This window comes from Typha latifolia, chromosome 2 (genome assembly GCF_019914945.1).
Source record: "Typha latifolia isolate L0001 chromosome 2, TyphaL0001v2, whole genome shotgun sequence".
Taxonomy (NCBI): Eukaryota; Viridiplantae; Streptophyta; class Magnoliopsida; order Poales; family Typhaceae; genus Typha; species Typha latifolia.
The window spans coordinates 16,184,467-16,205,261 of record NC_133087.1 but is presented as its reverse complement, the minus strand read 5'-3'; the positions used below and the strand labels follow the sequence as shown (position 1 = coordinate 16,205,261).

Below are 20,795 nucleotides of genomic sequence, written 5' to 3'. Positions count from 1 at the left end.
GTGATCCACAGAAGAATGAGACACCTTGCTGGTTATCTGTAACTTATTCACTCCAGGTTGGAGAAGACTTCCAGAATTATTCTGTAGTCGATGTGTAAAAGTTTTCTATTCCATGAGCTGAATCTTATTGCATAGCACTTCTTTCATAGAACCAGTCGCCATGTGGTTTTAGCTTAAACTCATTGTAAACTATTGGATTTATGCTAAATTTTAGACAGGTCATTTTCAAAAAGAAAGGAGTGGCAGACGTAATACAAGTGAACCTTAAAATGAACATGGACTCCAGAATAAATTGTAAATACAAGGATATATCGAACAGAACATTTTATCTGTACAATGTCACAAGTGTTAAAGTATGATAGTAGCTATAGTATCTTCAATCAGCACTTTCTTTGAGACTTTGGATGTTTCTATATGGCTTTATACTTCTGATTACTGCACAATTGCCTCCTCCCTATGTACTTGAGTGTCTCGTCAATGAGCACCACTGGAGCTGAAATCAAGATGACCAGAAGCCACTCATTCAGGCTCAACGGCACAATGCCGAAAACACTGGCTAGGAAGGGAACATAGAGAATGAGAAGATGGAGGCCAAAAGAAACTAGCATTGCCACAAGAAGCCAAGGGTTCTTCCATGGAGGCATCCGCAGTAAGCTGTTGTCTTCTGACAGAGCATTGAGAGAGTTGAACATTTCGATTGCTACCAAAACAGAGAGGGATAGAGTCATCGCCTTGACTTTTCCGACAGTGAAGTACTCACAGGGGTCTGCCAAAGATATTACGCGGTCGCCGGCCAAGAAAGGATCCGGCGAGAAATCTGTCCATGTGGGGCAATCTCTCCATGAGCGGAGCTCGGCTAGGGAGACTAATGTATGGCCATCGCTTGATAGATCAATGCCCATGAAGGAGGGCTGAGTGTACCACAGAATGAAGATACCAACAGTTGCCATTCCCACATATGAACCAATTACCTAATGCAGAAAAAGAGCAAGAAATATATCAGTACTAATGCCAAAGAGTTGGCTTCCAACTTTGAAGGATCAAAACAATATGATTATAGTGACGTTACAAAGAAAAATTGGAACTAGAGGATGCAACTAGAATGATGGATTTCTTTGCTATATAACTTGGCACTACTTAGTATCAGTGCTGATTATTGTGGCCATTAAGCTCACCAGATAACGGAAGAGAACCCAAGAGTTGATGAGAGCATCATTGCTCTTGCGTGGTGGTTTGTGCATGATATCAATGTCAGCAGGGTTGAAACCGAGGGCCGTCGCTGGAGGACCATCGGTCACCAAGTTGACCCAAAGGAGCTGAACTGGAATTAGGCATTCAGGTATGCCAAGTGCAGCAGTAAGAAAAATAGAGAATACTTCTCCAATATTAGATGATATCATGTATCTGCATGAGAGAAAAATAATTCTAAGTATGTCTTCAATAGAAGTGAAAGGACTAGAAATCAATCGTAAATTACCTAATGAAAGATTTCATGTTATCGTAGATAGAACGCCCCTCTGCAACAGCTGAGACAATTGTACTGAAATTATCGTCTGCAAGAACCATATCAGCAGCCTGCTTCGCGACCTGAAATAGAAATCTATTATCAAAACCATTGCGGCAATCCTCTGCAGCTGCCAACCGAGGACCTTACAAATATGTAAAGTTGACATTGTAAAGTGTAAGCAAATGATGGATAATTATTCATTGCAATAGACATCGATGAAACTTTTCTACAGTGAACTACTAGTTTGATATATGGCGGAGAACAAAAATATTATTTAGACAAAAAAGAAGAAGAAAGAAACATGCTTTATAACAAATAAACCAAAAACCAAAGGTTCAACAAGATCCAGTTGGGTAAAAGAAAAGGCATATTTAATTAGAAATCATCCTTACCTCGGTTCCAGTGACACCCATGGCAATTCCAATGTCAGCTAGTTTCAGGGCAGGTGCATCATTAACACCATCTCCGGTCATGGCAACAATCTCCCCCATTTCTTTCAGCAGACGCACAATATCTTGCTTATGTCTTGGCTCAGCACGAGAGAATACTACGGCTCCGGGCATTGATACGACTTCAATTTGCTTAGATAATGGAAGAGCTGCAAACTCTTTACCGGTGAAGCTTTTATCTTTGAGGCTTGTCAGTGTAGGAAATAAGCCTATTTCCTTGCAGATTGCCTCAGCTGTGGACTTGTTATCACCAGTTATTACTATAACTTTTATACCAGCACCTCTACAATCATCAATCGCCCTGTGCACTTCATCCCGAGGAGGGTCCTATTCAAGTTGCAGCATTGTCCTTGTTAGTGAGTAAGCAAAAGTGGTCAGAGTTTCGTAATAATTCAAATGATGAGGCTAAAGGATGCTGGAAAGAATGAGACAGTAGCAAGGAAAACACACCCTTAGACCAACAACTCCAACAAAAATTAGATCACTTTCAATTTCAGAGTAGTTAGCCGGGTCAAGCAACTTTCTGTGAGCAGGATGAGTGTTTGCATAGTAATCTGAGAACTCTCCCAAGTCATCTTTGAATGCAAATCCCAAGCAGCGCAAGCCTTTTGAACTCATCTCTATGACGTTCAACATAATCAACTGCCTACATGGTTCATCCAATGGAACAACGGACCCATCTGCAAGCTGAGCAAATGAACTTCTCTCCAGAATAGTCTCAACAGCGCCCTGAAAAACATCAAGTTTAGATCCAATAACCGAGGTATTAAAATGAAAAAAGCTAAAGAATCCACAGTGACTAAGAACAACTTTTCTCTAATTTCTTTCCCAATTAAAAAGTTCAAATGCTCCAGAATATAATATATCCCAACTTTCAACCGCAAGAGCATGTCTTATTTGTGACCCATAATCTTATAACAGAATTCATTTAATGATCGTAGAAAATATTTATGTGATTCAACAACTTTCTGATGAGCTTGGATACTCATAATCCACTCTTCAAAGTTACAGGGAAAAGCATCCGACAGGGCCTTATTACTGTTGGGAAGAAAGAAATATAGTTTATGAATTAGAAGTAATTTTTTTAAGAATCTAAGAGCTTGCAATATGACAAAGAACTTCAGGCTATAAAATGAGAAATCCTTAAACACATTCCTAACTGTAAATATATCTAATTCAAGCAGGTGTAATCAAAACGTATAGAACACCTTTACAAGAAGACGATTACTCCCAGTTGGTTCGTGGACAATAACGCTCATCGATTTACGAACTCTGTCAAACTCCAAAGTGGCAATCCTGCTCGATCTCTTTATCCACCAGTCGCAGCAGCCTATTTATAGCAGATATGAGCAACAAGTTCTCATAATATATCATCGAATGGCATATAAACATTGGGTTTCTACTCACCTAATTTTACACAGTTGCGATCATTGGAATAGTCAGAAGCAAATGGTGCATCACGGATTCTGCTCCTTGCCTTTGTATCTGGAACTCCCATCTTCTCAACCAGTACCTTTTACCAAAAAGATGGACTCAGTCACTGGAGACAGCAATTGCTAAATTTAACTAGGAAATTCTTTTAAAATAAATATTATAGATTGACAGTTACAGTTGGAGAAAATCTTCTCTCCGAAATCCTCTGAACAAGGAATATTTTCTTTCACAGTGATGTTCAATAATAATGAAGGAAATCATGGTCACAGGTTAAAACTTAACTTTTAAGAGATTATATATAGTCCAAAAGTGGAGACTAATATAGGCATGAGTAAATCATCTGCCTAATATGCAATCAGAGTATAGGAGAGTACTTATGTATGTTGAAAACATAAGAAGAAAATAAATAACCACCTTGAGAGCTGCTTCAGTGGGCAATCCGGTGGCTCGGAAAAGATAGTCATTGCAATAAATCCCAGCATCATTGCAGATTGCACATATCTGTGCTAAAATTTGCAAGCTTGTATCCATGTTGTTGTAGCTCCATCCAGTGATTCCTCCATCCTTGGGATTGTACGTTGTACCCTCCACATGGAACATGCGGGAAATCGTCGGCTCCCCACCAAGTGTGAAAAATACATTGACAGACATCTGGTTGGTAGTTAGTGTTCCTGTCTTATCTGAGCAGATTACAGTTGTACATCCTAAGGTCTCCACACTAGGAAGCTTCCTTACAATTGCATTCTTCTTTGCCATCTTCCTGGTACCCAAAGCCAAACAAGTAGTGATCACAGCCGGAAGGCCCTCGGGAATAGCCGCCACAGCGAGTGCGACCGCTGTCTTAAAATAATATGTGCATTTTTCGAAAGAGAACCGGAAGTTCCACAGGGATCCATTAGCATCCCAAGTAAGAAAATTTCTGTAGTTGATGGCCCAAACTATAAGGCATATCATTCCAATTATGGTAGTCAGCTTTCCACCAAACTCATCCAATTTCTTCTTCAGAGGAGTGTCATCCTCCTCAAGTGAGGCTTCATGAATCTGAGTCTGAATTTTTCCTATTTCAGTACTCATACCAATGCTGGTGACGATACAAACACAGCTTCCATTCACAATTGTTGTCCCTGAGAAGAGCATACACTCCTTTGCCTGCAATTCACAGTCATCAATAAACACAGGGTTCGTCCCCTTGATAACCGGCATGCTCTCTCCGGTCAACGAGCTTTGCTCCACCCTCAAGGTTGAGGTCTTAAGGGTCGCTATTCTCATATCAGCGGGGACCTTATCTCCAACCCTCAGTTCTACAATGTCACCGGGGACTAGCTCCCGTGCGGGCAACTCCGGGACATCGTATCCATCCCTGCGAACCTTGGCATTCTCGCATTGCATTTCCTTCAGCGCCTCAAGAGCCTTTTCAGCATTGGTCTCCTGCCAAACTCCCACAATGGCGTTAAGAACAAGAATCAAGACGATAACAAATGGTTCGACATAGACCTCGAACCCTGCATGCCCGGACTCGCTCCCCTGTAGGTAGGCAAGAGCGAAGGAGATAAAAGCCGCGACAAGGAGAATCTTGACGAGAACATCGTCGAACTGCTCCAAGACGAGACACCACAAGGGCTTTCCCTTCTCTTTCTTGAGTTCATTCCATCCGCATCGCTCCCGCCGGTTGTCGACTTCAAAGGAGCTCAGACCCTTATCTAATTTTACTCTGTATTCGTTCAAGCACTGCTCCACAGACCAAGCCCATGCAGGAAATGGCTTCTCTTCCATGATCCAAATACGTCACGCACCACCACCCACTCCAAATTCTATTCTGCTGTTGCTTCAAACAGGCATAAACTCGAGCAGGAAGAGACCTTTAGCAGCATATAGGACGGACCTCACTACCCAAATCTCACCTGCGAGTCGAGAAAAAGATCTTCTTTTTGAGACGAAAAGAATGGAGGAGAAAAGAAATATATATATATATATATATATATATATATATATCAAAAGATACAAAAATAAACAACAAAAAGCAACCACCTTTCCTTCAGCAGGAACCGCCCAAATGGAAAGAAAACCACCACTTTTAGAGAAACCCAACGACAACCGTCACGCTAAGCCCAAGAGAAACCAAAATGGAGCCTCGGAAGCGCTGCAGCGCGAGCTCAGAGTGTAGAGAGAGTGAAGCGAGTGGGCAAAAACAAAAAGATAGGGGGAAGGAGACAAAAGAGTAAGGAATCGAATCGCGCGCGCGAGAGAGAGAGAGAGAGAAAGAGAGGAGGAGAGAGGAGGCTTCTCTTCTCTCCCTAGTTTGGAGGAATATGGAATGAGAAGAAGGTTCGCTCGTTGGCTTCGCTTGGGATGGAAGCAAAGCATCTATATCGAGAAAAAGCGGGAGTGAGCGAGAGAGAAAGGAGAGGAAGAGAGGTGGTGGGGGCTTCGGATTTGGATTTGGATTTGGATTTGGAATTCCACCTCGATCGGGAGCTACAGCCTATGGCCTACGGCCTACGGGATTCGCGACTCGGGACTCGGGACTCGGGACTCCAGAAGACAAAAGAGTTTTGACTCTTCTGGTTGTGGGACCCGCTCTCTCCGGGTAATCGGGTCTTTCCAGTATAGTTGCCACGTATACGTCGGGTGGGTCCCACTTTGTTTGCTGAGAAACTTCAAAACTACGTCTTTTGTTACATTCCATATTAAAAAACACTGAAAATTTCTCACTATTATTAATTCATTTCAAAATTAATTTTTTTTTTAATTTTGAGATACAACTCCTTATTCTAAATAATAACTATACAAACACTAATATCAAAATTATATCTTATATGACATACCAACTTAATTACTAACGATATTAAATTAAAAAGTATTTATGATAATTTTATAAAAAAATAAAATATTTTTTTTCTATCTTTTCGTTTACTTTATATCACATCAAAATTAATTATTACATTCTTATTCCATAATACAATCAAATATAAGAATTATTATTTCCAAAATAAAGATATTATTATAAAAATAAGAAGATAGTAATATATATATTCTATAATTAGTTTTATTCATAAAAAAATGTGAACAAAAAAGTAAGAGAAAATAAATTTCTTGTATTATTCTATCTTGATGATTTTTTTTCCTTTATTCCCACTTTGAGAGATGAAATAAAGGTTAGGTTAACAGTCCGATTTAACTCTCACATAAATATTTAAATTAATATTTATTAAAAATTTTAAGCGTTATATGTACATAGTTTAAACTTATTGTGACTCACATTTTAAGATGAGTATCTTAGTTATACAATATATATATATATATATATATATAATTTATACTTATGTGATTAGGCTAAAACTCATAATATAATTCTAACCTATATTAATATAACTGGCTGAATGACCTTAATTTTAATATTAAAAACTAAAATACTTTTGTTATAATAACTAATATAAAATTATTATTATTATTTAGATCATTCTCACAAATATTCTAGAATAAGATAGTATAAATGACAAAATAGTTAAATAATTAATATTTATAATAAAAATTAATTTTTACCATTAGTTTTGACCGATAAACTAATGATTCCGATATATTTAGGAAGATACTTTAAAATTTGACCTAATAAGTAGTAACAAGGGATAAAATATATTTTCCCCAAAAAATTAATGCTAGAAGCCCTTCTGTCTCTCATTATTTTTCCCTTTAATTCTTTCCTAATTAAAATTTACCTCTCATCCATAACTTTCTCTACCCTTATTTTCTCTTATATTCTCTTTATCAAAACAGTTTACAGTTAATGCTATAGTTCCTTAAAATGTTATGGATAAATATATAATACATGAAAAGATAATAAATATTAATAAGTCTAACAATGAGATAAAACAATAGTTTGTTAATTAAGAGATATAGTTAATTATGTAAAGTATTCAAGCCATTTTCCTTTTTATATAATTAAGATGTCCTATGTAACATGATTATAAATTGCACACATAATTTGATTAGCATTCACAACCTTATTATGCATTATAATTTATTTATCTATAACTCTCTAAAGTACACAATGAAAGGGAAATATTTCTTGTCCCTTATAACAATCCTTTATAATACTGACAATAAATATCTTTGACTATTAAAATGGTATTTTTTTTAAAAAGAAATTTGATACAAAGTTATATACTCTATCTAATTACACCATAACACTACTTGAGTATGGACTAACATATTTGACAATGATTGTTAACCAAGCTTAAACAAATTAAGTACAACTGGTTAGTTAATATCTTTTGACAAGATCCATATGAACTGCATTAAGATTCCAATTGTCTAGTACTCATACTTTGACAAAAATTTTTGGAAATTCTAATGTTCATATTTTAACATATCAGGGAGTTGCCATTAGGGCATTTTATTTTGAGTGAAATATTTAACAATTATGGTGATCATTGAACTAAAATATCTTCTCACAATTAAAAACAAAGTCAACCATGTAGTTGGTATCCATCTTAAAATCTAATGATAGTTACTAGTTACAGGAAATTTTTTTTTTTTTTTTTTGGGTCAAGTATGATGTGTGTTTATTAGTCAATTATTAATGAGGATGTGAAAAGACTTAATTCTTTCTTTATAAAAGTACAATTTGATTTGAAAATGATAGGAAAACTTTAGTCATTTGGTAACTTTATTGATGCCAATATAATCTCATTAATTCTAACATTTGTATTTCTTTTTTATAGCTTGGTCTGAACCATATTTATTAAGCTTTAATAAAAGGGAGAAAGAGTTGTTAATTACTCCATAACATTTATTAGGTATCGTGCCAGTAGGATTAACCACTAGTTTGCACTAATCTCCTTTGGATCCTTGTAAAAACCTAACAAAAGGACATTGACGTATATTAAATTAGATTAAAGGATACAAAGCATTACCCACTTCACTTCCGAAATCCAACCGGATGAAGGTATCGAAAGATTACTCGACCACTCCATTACTTAAAGTGAAAAGATTCCAGAAAGAGAGAGAAGAAACTTCTCACTACTTTCCAATTGGAATCTCTACTTCCAAAAGGATCGACCTACGAGCTTTAATTACGTATGTCTTATTAGGTCTGAGTCGAGTCAAGTAGTGTTTATAATTGTTAAAGAAAAGTCAGCTCAAAAGTTGTTCGGAAAACTTTTCTTTTTCTTTATTTTTTTAGGACTAAGAGTGACTTCCTGGAACTTACTAGCTCCTCGTCCCAGTGGAAAGTATCCCATATCTAGGCATGCTCTAGCTTTATTTATTTATTTATTTATTTGACTATTTTTGGGGTGAGTTGTTGGGTGATGGAGATACGATTAGAATACAATGTTAAGTACCAAACTTGACTTATACAGGATATTATATTTTATAATATATAAATTTATTTTTGTTTTAATTATTACTCTTATTATTGGATTAAATTTTGTGATGGTTTAAATTAGATTATTGTTATCGTTAATACTCTCTACCTATAATGTAAGACATGCATGGATTCATGTTAACTAGAGTTATGAGTAGGACTGTCAAAAAATTCTGTAGGCTTGTGTGTGAGCTTGTGAGGCTCACGAGCTCGGCTCGGCTTGAACTTTAAATGGGTCAAGCCAAGTTGATATATTAGGCTCGAAGATTAATATATTAAGCTGAGCTAGAGCTAGCTTGCTCGAGCTTGGCTCGATTAGGCTCGATTTGTATATATATAGGCTTGATTTGTATATATAACGACAGATGCATTCTTAAACCCTAGATCGCTCAATTAGGTCCTATAACCTCATCCTCTCTTCTCCCTTCTTCCATCACCGTCTTCCCTTTTCCCTAATTTCTTACCTATATCGGTGACTCTCTTTTTGATAGATAAAGTCTCGTGCAGCATCTAATCTAATTTGTAAGGAAGGGGAAAAGACAAACAAAAAAAAAACCACAATTGACACAAGAAATACAGCTATTGGATTAATAAAGTGTCAAGATGCCAATGACTGAAAATAAATAGGAAGACAGCCACCGAGAGCATAATGGGAACTGTTTATTCAGAGGTACTTATTGCCCAACTAGCTCACTTAATGTGTCTTCAAGTTTCATAATTACTTTTCTACTATACAAATATTGATTTCTTTAATATAAAAACTAATATCAACACCCTTGCACCCACCAAGTGGGCTACAATTCAAATCTAAAACCCCTCTATCTAGTTGACTATAGTAGATCCCAATGCCCATATTTAATGCAGCCTAACTTGAGATACCATTTGATATTTCTTTTTAAGAGAGAGAAAGCTAATAGGCGAGATATCATTCAATTTCATCATAAAATTACTACTAACAGATGACAAACCTATTACACAGTAGAAAAAGGAAGCAGTTTGGACAAACCTGACAAAAAAATCAACAGCACAACATATTATAACAAGCCAAAAGGCAAATAAAATATAGCACTATGACCACGCCACAACACTAGAGAAATTAGTTTTTGATGGCTATATTGTGACCCCAAGAGACCTAAACCGAGAAGCACACCTTCACAACCACTATAAAGACAACAAAACACAAAAAATAAGCGTTTCCGATGGCTACAACAATAAGGGTAGTTGCAAAGGAAATAGCACCGACGGGCAAAATGCCATGGTCGGTGGAAAAGGTGGTGACACAGGCAAATAATAATAGCGAACAAAATAATCTCGCCAAGGAAAGAGCTCACCTAAGCACTAGAGTCGATTACTAAAATCACGAGGATTAAATCCTCAACAGAAATGCGTCGAGGAGCATGAAATCGACGGACATGTCAGAGATGACGAGAGATCCAAGGGCAAGGGAAGGTGAAGAGGAAAGTGCAGCTAGGATTTCACGATCGAAGAAAGTAATAGTCAAAAAGGAGAGAAAAGAGGAAGGAGGGATTGAGAAAGAAAGAGAGAAAAGTATAGATATAGAAAAAACTCTCCTGAGAGAGGGAAGAAAGGCCTTCCCCTCCCTAGCCACTCAAGCTAGGAGAAGGGAGAGGAGATCACCGGCAACGACGAGGAAATATAATAAAAGATACTAAACCCTAATAGAGCTTGGGCCGACTCGAGAGATTAAAAGCTGCAATTCCCGCATTCGATTATATGATATTATAAGTAGACCTAAAAATAACACATATAGAAACTACACATTTTTTTTAGCAAAGATACCTTTTAGACCTAAATGTATGACCTCCCTAATCTTAAGCTAGGTGTAAACTCTATAATTTATATTATCTTTGTCAATACTTATATTTTTCCTGGGCAAAGCGCCTAATGAGAACAAATAATTTTCTATAGATTGTAGCCCAACAAATTAGAGTTGGCCCATCAAATTTTACACTTTAAATCCTTTGTCTAATGAGAAATCATTTACAATTTGGGCCCCGAGAAATGGGAAATCCCAAGTGACCGACCAAACAAGGAGGTTTTTGAAATAGATTCCCGATATTTTTACCATGTTAAAAATCTCTAGGGTTCAGGGTTCCTGGATCTGCCTCTCTTCGACAAATTCCTAGGTTCTTCTCCGTTCTTCCTCTCAAGATCATATAACCTGTTGAAATAGTTGCTCGAATTCGTTCTTTTCTTCACGAATTTAACGAAATTTGGATCCTTTTGTTCGCTTCTCCACGGAATTGGGTAGTGATGGATTTCTGCCCTTACTGTGGGATGTTGCTACAGATCGAGCCCGCTCGGAGCGGGCGAAAGCTGAGGCTTTTCTGCCCCACCTGCCCTTACGTCTGCCCGGTTGAGAACAAGGTGAATCGGTTGCTCTTTCTCTAGCTTCTCTGACCATAATTTCCTTATTGTTCTTTTCTGGGGCATTTATTTGTGTGAATTTTATTGGGGTTTAGATAGTTAAGAAGCATCGTTTGGTGAAGAAAGAGATGGAACCCATCTTTAGTGGGGCGGATGCGATGAAATTTGCTCCCAAAACTGGAAGTAAGTGCTTTTAATCTTGGTCAATATTTGATGAATATGCATGCCATGCCACAGAATTTTCTTGTATTAGAAATTTTAACATTGCTGCTAATTATTCATATGAAATACACACTAGGAACATGTTGCATGTCGTTGAAGAGTATGTGGTTTGTAAAGTTTTCTTCTTGTATTCTGTTTGATATGATACTAGTAGTGATTTTGTTACATTGTTATTCATAAATTGTAGAGCAATCGCACCACATTTTGGAGATTTGTTACAATCTGGACGGAATGCTAGGATATAGCTTTGTGCTTGCTCTTTGAAGGATCCAACGGTACCAAATGTGGATAGGCCCTCTATGGTGTACATAAGCATCTATCTATGAACAATCACACGCATGTGCAAGCCGCATACCAAATTAGTGAGTAGAAACAATAGAAAGAACTAAAATCATCTCATGTTCTTATTACATGAATCCTCTTGGAGTTTTGGACCATTCAACTGCACTTTAGGTAATGCCTTATAGTTTGAGGAATTGGATAGGATGATTGAATATATAAGATTGTCAGTTTCTCCTCTTCATGGTGTCCTTGAATGTCCTACAACAGGGAGATTAGCTTGCATGCTCAGTCTAAGTTGAAATTGTTGTATACTTCTCATACTTGAGGTAGAAAAGGAAATGAGAGATTTATAGTTAGTGTTCTATTTAAAGGTTGAAAAATGAATGAATAAAAAATTAAAGATTTAAGGAAAGTGGTGCAATGTTAAATTGGGATTGCGGTTACTTTGGGGCTACATATAAACATTACCTTCGTCATCCAAGCCTTCTCCCAGAAACATATGGGGTTGGTAGAGAACTAAAAGTCGAGAAGGCTTCATGTGAGGCAAACTTGAATGGCTGCTAGTCAACCTAATATCTACTGGCCAGGACACTACTGAGCAAGGGAAACTGGATGGTAGGGTTTTCCCTTATTCTTCTAGAATTAACTAGCTGTGCAGCCAAGGAGAAACAACCCAATGAATTTGATATATTAACATGGAGAACATCCACATGCTTGCCATCTACAGAGTCATCTCAAGAAGATTGCATCTTCGAAATTTAGTTGGAGATGGAAAATTAACACGACCTACTGCTGAGCAGCTGAGAAACGTAAAGCGACGATATTTTGTCATTCCAATCAGGTTTTATGGTAGAACTAGCATGTGAGCATAAAAAGCCAGATTTCTTTCTTAATGGTGTTCTTTAGGCTTTACTTTCAGGCTTAAAGACTGCACAAGCAAGGTAAAGCCCCAATACATGTCCTGATAAATAATTGATCTTCAGGCAATTATCAGTGGTTCTTGCCCTTGAAATTCTTCTTCCTAGAAATTATTGAAAAGGACAAAAGACAATCTTATCATCATCTTGCACACTTTTCCTTCCACATTGGTCTACAGATCTCAAAATTTAGCAGGTATTATAAAATAAATTAGTCCATCCATACATTAATGTCAATCTTTTAGAAGGTGCTCAGTTAGGCCAAGAAAAATTAGGTCATAAGAGTATCAGGAAAAAATGATATCAATTTTTTTTTAAAAAATGATATCAATTAGTATGCAGAGATACCTTATTGGTCATTGTTGAAGCTCTTGCAAACAAACAAATAAACACTGTTTTTACAATGGTTGTTGTAAATTTTGAAGCATATATTATTTCTCATACACAATTAATGCCCTATTGAAATGTGTGGCTGTGTGGCGAGCATATGTGAAAAGCATGGGGCATGTTTCAGGTTTGATTGTTGTAAGTGAAATGAATTCCAAGACTATAGATTTTATGAACCACCTATAGCTGCTAAAGAATCTAGTGCATCTTCTTTCTTCTCCAAGAAGAGAGTCTTGAATGGGTACATGGGTCATGAATAATTAGAAATCAACTTTTCATTCCTCTTGTTCACTGGTAGCATCAGGTGAAACTTATGAAAGAAAAATTGTATGAATGGTGTTTGTACTTTGTACCACTTGTGCTGTCTTATGATTTCATGCTCTCTCATCTTGCAGCAACCTGTCCAAGGTGCCATAATGGAGAAGCATACTTCAGGCAGATGCAAATCCGATCTGCAGATGAGCCAATGACGACATTTTACATGTGCTGCAATGAGAGTTGCCAACATGAATGGCGGGATGACTGATCTCTTCCTATCTGCATTTTCCTTTCTCCAATTGCTCATTGCACTGCTCTTTGAATGCTGCCAGTGAATGACCAGAGACTAGAATTATCAGAGTGTGTATACTAGCCTCTGTGCGGCGCATACTAAAAGAATTTATATCTTGATAAGGTGCTATCTTCCTTGAGAACAACCTATTTGAGATGATTCATTGGACTCTTTTTTCGTTAAAATGTAAAGGTTTTATAAAATTTGACCAAACACAGAAACTATATGTATTGTCAGTTCCTCCTCTGTATATGTGAGCTTATTCTGTCTCAAGGTCTGAACATATAACTCAAAAGTTATGTACTGCCTTTTCTGTGAACAACTTGTTAGCCCCTGTTTGGTTGGCAAACCGTACAAATTTTCTGCATATATTTTAACCAGAACTGCTGGATGATTTGGACGAGTCAATGATTCGTATAATGTATTAACAAAACTCATGCAATGACTGCTTTCCATACTACCATCCTCACTTCGACGTACATAAACAAGAAAAGATTACGATCGCAGAGAACCAAGCCAATTTATTGAAGGATTCAACAAAATAGACAACTAATGCCCTCATCATTGAATTATAATCTCCAAGGAAGAGTTTATCTGAGAGAAAAGAGGAGCATAACAAAGGGTAATGTTCACAACGCTGATGTAAAATTTTCCTCAAGTTTCTTGTATTGGAAAGGAAATAAAAGAAGCATCTACAAGCATTCGTTATATTATCCCTTCACATCTCAATTTCATGATTCCACTTCGATGAACAGGCTTGCCTGCGGATGTAAACCTGCTTCTTTCAGTGTCAGAGAGTGCTTTTCTGAGCCATAGGACACACGGGGGAAGTTTGAGACTAGACTATATTTCTCAGCTTTTAAGCAATCCAACGAATCTACATAGTCATAGAGAGAACTGATGGTTGCTGAACTGTGGAATCTTCTTTCTTTGCGCTCCCCTGTAGGAAAACGGATAAGAACCTGTAATTATTGAAACATTTTGGTTAGATTCATTGCCAAGGGGTTGTCAGGTGATTCAAAAAAAGTGGTGGTATCACTGAATTACATAAAGGCTGAAACAGTAAATTTGATGTGGTAGATATGAAATAAAAGCACGGTGCAGTAATGTTAAAAGTTCTAAAGACATGAAGGTGTCAAGAAAAGTGCTAGGCAAGCTACCAGAAACAATTTTTTAGTTATAAATGTTCTAGAATAAGTACAACTAATACATGGCATTCTAGCATAGCGAATTTCTCTAGTCACTGGATATATCCAGAAAAGAAGCAAAAGACATTAAAAGATAGTGCTTCATTACAAATGATCATGTCTCCTTGTTGATAAACAGTTTATTCATGTCCTGACTCCAGAGCATTACAATAATTACAAAAGCATCAACAAAGGAATAATCATTTTTTAACTCATGGGAAAACCCAAGAAAGAATGTATCCATAAATGTAAAAATGAAATACTGTGTTTGATTTCTCATGTAACACTAACTCATCCAAAATGAAGTATCATCATATCCCTATTAAAGGTTCAAGTGTTCAAGAGATCCTGTGATGCTTCCAAATAGGCAAATACTTCTACAAGTTTCTTTTTCATTATTGTGATCTATACATAAGACTGCCTTAAAAGTTCAGCAAATAGCATAAGGAAATTCCTAGTAAAAAATTCACCAAGGATAGTTCACACATAAAGATAAATTTGTGCACGATATAGATCAAGTGCCACACAAGTGCTTACTAAGTGCTCAAACCATCTAATCAACAAGTTGGATGTGATAGCACTCTCTAAATGTTTATGTTATCCAACCTCTGAAATCCAGTTGCAGAAACTATGAAGTATAAGGGAAAATTTAAGCTTTGGCTATGTAGAAAATAATTTGATAGGTTGCACATAATTTTCAGTCAGTAAATGCAAAGCTGCAATAAGGAAAATGGAAAGATACTTGTGTAACATCAGGCCCTTTTTCAGGTTCAGCTCCCAGGGACAAGGCTTTTTCTTGCCGCCTTCTTGCAAGGGCAGCTTCCTTTTCAGCAGCTTCATGAGCTGCCCTTATCAAAGCTTCTTCTTCCTCCTTTCGTATTCGCTCAGCTTCTGCAGCTTCCCGTTCCAACCTTTCTTGTTCTTCTTTCATTTGACGCTCTCTAGCCTAATTTATAGTGCATTGACCGAGAATAAACCAACAAAAATCAGCATCACAGATATGTCAAAAAATTAAATATATCATATAATCTGTATGAAATCATTAGTGTCATGGAAAAAAGTAAGCAAAGAACAATAACATACTTGATCAGCTTCAAGTGCAGCTCTGTATGCAGCATCTTGCTCCTCTCTTAAACGCTGGTTAATTTGCCGCTCTTCTGCTTCAAGCCTTGCTGAAACCAAAGATGGAGCATACTCTTCAACTACCTTTTGTAGGATAGTGAGCATTTCTTCAGGAGACTTCGGTCCTTCAATCTTTGCAAAATGTACAGTATGGCATAGTCAGAATGAAAGTTCATATTTGAATGCTAATATGCTTGCACATGACAGAACAGAAAGAAAAAAGTTAAGCATTTCTCAAAGCAATACAGACATCTGATAGCAGAATTAACAGACAGAAAAGAAAAATATTCATAAAACCATTTTGACAGTACAAATCTTTGATAAACTCAACGAAGGTGCCAATGTAACATGCAAAAGTTCAAAATAGTCCATTCCCCAAAGGCCAATAGGAAAAAGTTAAGTGCAACAATCACATCACAAAATTTGGATAATTTTGAAGGTCGACTGTCGCAGCTTGAAACATGTCGGAAGGACATGGGTTTAAGTTTTTTTCTCCAATTAGCAAAACCAGAACCAAGTTAGCAGATCATTAATGGTTAAAGTTGATGCAAGCCTAACTGAATCCAGTAAGGACCCTATCACCGGGATATTTGGCAGGAGCAACAACAACTTTTCTATCCTCCAACAAACGAAGTAGTACAAATCCTTTCTTACTACTTCGAAGTCATTGTAGTCTTCCTCTCCATATGAGGCACTGTCGATTTGGCTGAGATAATCTCTCTTTTGCTAGTGCACTTATACATCGTACAATGTCCAAACTAAAATTCCACTAGAGAGAGAGAGAGAGATTTCGGTACCTGCTGAAGGAGCACAACTCGTTGGTTGGCTGCAGCCATGACGACGGCACAAAAAGGGAAGCGAGATGCCTTCAAGCTGTCGCTCATCTTGAAACCCTCCGTCCTCCTAATGCTCCCTCCCCAAGCCACGAAGTTCTCATTAACAAACTCCGCCACGGGAGCCGAAGACAGGCAACCCGAGCAGAATCCCGGCACATCAGGGTGGTCCGGCGAGTGCAGATACACGAACAGCAGCTTGTACTCGCGCTGCGACCTCTGGAGCGCGTCCATGAATCCCTCGGCCACAAACCTCACAGCCGGCGCACCGAATTCCCTCATGAATTCCGCGACGAAATCCGCGGCCTCCGAGGCGGAGGCGGAGAGGGTGACCAGGCGTTCCGATTCTTGTCCCCGGGGAGCGGCGATCCCGAGAAGGTGGAGGGATCGGGAGAGGACGCCGCCTGCGATCCAGACGCCGAGGCCGACGGCGCCGGTGACGATCCCGATGCCGCCGGAGACGACGTAGAATGGGAGGGTCACGAGCTTCCAGACGAGGCCGGGAGGGACAGGGTTGGGCCGATCGGCGCCGGCGGAGGAAGAGGATGTGGTGGCAGTTGCAATGGTGGTAGTAGTGGTCGGGAGATTTGGGGGTGGGGAAGAGGAGGAGGAGGTGAAGGAGGAGATGGCGAGCTCGAGGTCCCAGTTGTGCGCGGAGAGGATCTCGGTGCAGAGATCGGGGTCGTCGAGTCCGGTGATGGCCTGGAAGTAGGCCAATTTGTCCTCGAAGCCCTCCGCCATCGTTGAGGATCTTGGAGGACGGTTCGGATTAGGATTAGGGTTTGGGGAAGGGGGAAGGGGGAAGGGGAAGAGGGCGAGAAGACGAAGGATCTTTTCTTGGTTGGGTGTTAAAACTGGAAAGAGAAAAGAGAGGATGTCAACTTCTAGAGAAGAGAAAGACAAATTAAAACGACTTGGTAATCTCGTTGTATTACATTATTTATCACTACTGCATACGTGTTTAATTTGGTAGCTTTAAAATGGGATTGGACTTAGTTGGAGTCGGTCTGGATCGCGGATCGGATCGGGTTCGTATCAGGACTCAAAACAAATCCGAAGGCCCAATCCATAAGTCATCAAATAGTACCCTTTTTTTTAAAATAAAAAATAAAAAAATTCACAACGCATAAGAACTTGATTTAAATGAAAAGAGTAGAATAATCCCCCTTGCAAGTTGCTTTTACCACCAAGCATCAAATTTGAGAGAGACTAGAGATTTCCAAGGTCAAGCTCAATAAAATTATCATCAATCATGGTGTAGTTATAAGGATAAAAATAATCATAAAAAAAGGCAGCTTCATATATCATATATGGATTGCTTAACTTCCTAGTTTAAAGGCATCAACAAAGAGGCCCAAGCATACACCAGCTTTCCAGTAGTTCACCATCACAATCAACAATTGCCATCTTCCAACAGGTGTAGTGAATGGTTTTCTGTACATAAGCATGCCAATTCCCTCAATTGCAGCCACTATGACACCAGCAACCAGAACATCCCAGTCACCGGTCTGCCCTAGGATGGTCGCGAGAGCATTGGCGGTGTAGAAACCGAGGAGGAGGAGGAAAATTTTCATGGGAAAGTTCCTTCTTGCAGAGTTCAGCTTCTCAAGAAGCCGGCTTGCAGCAGCTCGGACGATTGTGCCCAACCTTGTTCGGCCAAGGCCTGCATTGTCTCCCTCAAGGTTATCTTGATCACCAGTATTCGGAGATCCGCCTGTGTCCAACGCAAAGGCTGTTCTCCATCTATGACCTCTTGCCTCATGGCTACGCAAATGAAGAAAACTCTTGTCAATTAAAGTTCTTTTCCTACAGAAGGAGCTGAATAATACTCACAAAGTACTGAACGAACCATCTCTGCACAAACGCACTTGCGCAACCGCCTCAACCAATGCTATTAAACCAAGTTTGTTGGATATCAATATATTAATGACCCGAAAGGCGAAACCATGATATAAGAAGGTTGTAAGTTGATAACGAGGAACTCATCATACCAAAGAAATATTTTGCTTTGGTACCCAGTTGCCCCCATATATTATTTTAACCCCAGGAATTTCACATTTGACATCATATAAATTATTCTTCTGGCATATGTAAATCCATATCCTTCATACAATTCTTGATCAATCTAGAACAAATAGGCCACTATAATTGATGAATAAGGTAAACCATGTATAACTGATATGAAGTTTATAAAATTTGTGATGCATCAGAAAAAAAATTCATAATCAGTATTTCAGGTATGATTGATATATAATCATTTCAGAGTTTGTATAGCGTGGAACTGCTTCAAACTCAATAAATAACACTCCCTGCTTCTCAATTGCAAATAACTCTTGCAGAACTTTGTTATATGTATTAAAAACTAGGGCAACTGTTATCTAAGCAAATTCCAAACTTATATTTGCAATTCAGGAACATTAGATTGGTCCTATAATAGTTGAATAATGCTAATGGCAAAACACCATGATATAGTGAATGAATGAAGCTAGACTAGTGACTGTTATAACCAGATCTCCAAAATTCAGGTAGGATGGTGAAAGAAGAGTTCAGAATGAGCTAACATAAGTGCAAAGGACCATTCAATCTGCACTAATCCCCCTAATAATGTTTAGGGTCACACAAATTTCCAATGTGAAGATCACCACTAATTAAGTTTCAATGAAACAGGGGCTATGACCTGATTTGTCCAAAAAAAAATTTCCAATGTGAAAAGCACTAAATGGTCACCCTAACAAATCAAGGAATAAATGTTATCTCACTCTTTGCTTCAAAACAGACATTTCCATAATAACTCTTTAATTGATTCATCCTATACAAATTCTCCAACTCCCAATCTTTGGATACAAAAGTATCAACATAACCAACCCCAAGAAGTTAGGACTTCGGAGTAACAGCATGTAGAGTTCCCACCTCCCAACACCCTATCCATGATTCCATCTCCCTTTCGATTCCCTCAATTTGTGAATCTCTCCACACCCCACCCCTTCCCGGCGAAATCTTTCTCTTTTCTCCATCAAAAGAATTAGGTAGCAGATAATGTAACTCATTCACAAGTTCTCACACCCTGAGTTCCTTTTGGGACAAACTAAACAAAGTTTAACAATAAACGATCCGGGTGGGTATCCCACTCCATGCCTCTGCCAGACCCTATCCAGAGGGCAAAAGCCAATCCAAATTGTCACTGGCTTAAGAACGAGAGCATGATTTCATGCGCATAAACCACAAAGGTTATTTCCCAAGTTGTTCTACTACCATATCTTCTTTCTTGAAACACAGAAAAAAAAAAAAAATTCAATCTTTAAGCAAGAAATCGCCTTGAAATTCTAACTCACCTTAGTTTGGTAAATGGTCTAAGTTTCACACCAAACTCCGCACACTGTCGATTCCCCCATCGCAGCTGCGATCCGCCGGACATGATTGGAGGAAATCGATGCCGCTCGCCGTCCATTAACAGCGAAGTTCGCTGCGCTAAGACCGTTCCCATGCTTATTTGGATGTCATAATCTAGGAAAATCGGGTGAGAGAACGAATAGTATCAAGAATTAGGGAGAGAGAGAGAGAGAGAGGAACGAGACTCAGCTTGGTTGCTGCCCCAAATCGCTGTGTGATTGAGGCTGGAGGAGGAGAGAGACGGTAATTGTCCGGTTCAAAAAAATAAAAATAAAAACACGGACCAGCGATTAATTGAGCCCGGTATGATTATGAATACCCCCATTAGATTTTGATTTTTTTTTTCTTTTTTTGAAAGATTGGTGACAGACTCCAAGTAAGCTTTTATTAAAATAAAAAAGAATAAGGGTTATGAAAACATAATTAATGATGCAACAATGAATTAAAAATTCAAAAAATTAATTTTGAAAGGAAAGATTAAAAAAGCAGCTACAAATTGGATCAAAGGCGGGAAGGCTGGAAGGGTTTTGATTAGTTTTAATTTTGACCATTAGGAAAAGAAAGACATAATATTTGAAACAAACAATTTTCTTTTTCTTTTCTTTTTTCAGTTTCAATCGATATTGTTCCATCTCGAGTGAAACATAATCAACGGTATAAACCCTACGCATAAATAATCAAATAACATAAAAAAGCAAAGAACAGTCCATGAAGTCCAGCAAACCAAAGGGAAAGAAATGAAATATATTTTAGACCAGGCTA

The 20,795-nt window shown here is 38.1% G+C and overlaps 4 protein-coding genes across 5 annotated transcripts; 1 reads left to right on the top strand and 3 right to left on the bottom strand.

Moving 5' to 3' along the window:
• Positions 1-258: 258 nt before the first annotated feature.
• On the bottom strand, positions 259-5,557 carry LOC140780930 (calcium-transporting ATPase, endoplasmic reticulum-type). The gene is made up of 9 exons (XM_073126649.1): positions 5,419-5,557; positions 3,805-5,291; positions 3,364-3,469; positions 3,165-3,286; positions 2,407-2,685; positions 1,900-2,283; positions 1,478-1,587; positions 1,176-1,404; positions 259-971 (listed from the first exon to the last, which is right to left on the bottom strand). The coding sequence occupies exons 2-9, from the start codon at positions 5,161-5,163 to the stop codon at positions 411-413; spliced, it is 3,150 nt and encodes a 1,049-aa protein (XP_072982750.1). The 5' UTR covers positions 5,164-5,291; positions 5,419-5,557; the 3' UTR covers positions 259-410.
• Positions 5,558-10,758: 5,201 nt separating this feature from the next.
• Positions 10,759-13,823, top strand: LOC140780933 (uncharacterized). Of its 2 annotated transcripts, XM_073126653.1 has the most exons (4): positions 10,759-10,902; positions 11,028-11,143; positions 11,239-11,326; positions 13,347-13,823. In XM_073126653.1, the coding sequence occupies exons 2-4, from the start codon at positions 11,030-11,032 to the stop codon at positions 13,475-13,477; spliced, it is 333 nt and encodes a 110-aa protein (XP_072982754.1). In that variant the 5' UTR covers positions 10,759-10,902; positions 11,028-11,029; the 3' UTR covers positions 13,478-13,823. The 2 variants fall into 2 exon arrangements, with proteins under 2 accessions (XP_072982754.1, XP_072982753.1); XM_073126652.1 differs by lacking the exon at positions 10,759-10,902 and having other exon boundaries at positions 10,909-11,143.
• A 181-nt stretch (positions 13,824-14,004) lies between these two features.
• On the bottom strand, positions 14,005-17,590 carry LOC140780931 (plant UBX domain-containing protein 10-like). The gene is made up of 4 exons (XM_073126650.1): positions 16,608-17,590; positions 15,772-15,942; positions 15,431-15,634; positions 14,005-14,463 (listed from the first exon to the last, which is right to left on the bottom strand). Exons 1-4 carry the CDS (start codon positions 17,382-17,384, stop codon positions 14,233-14,235), a joined length of 1,383 nt encoding a protein of 460 aa, XP_072982751.1. The 5' UTR covers positions 17,385-17,590; the 3' UTR covers positions 14,005-14,232.
• Positions 17,591-17,859: 269 nt separating this feature from the next.
• LOC140780932 (ycf20-like protein) lies at positions 17,860-20,318 on the bottom strand. Its single transcript, XM_073126651.1, has 2 exons — positions 19,976-20,318; positions 17,860-18,407 (listed from the first exon to the last, which is right to left on the bottom strand). The coding sequence occupies exons 1-2, from the start codon at positions 20,125-20,127 to the stop codon at positions 17,963-17,965; spliced, it is 597 nt and encodes a 198-aa protein (XP_072982752.1). The 5' UTR covers positions 20,128-20,318; the 3' UTR covers positions 17,860-17,962.
• Positions 20,319-20,795: the final 477 nt, after the last annotated feature.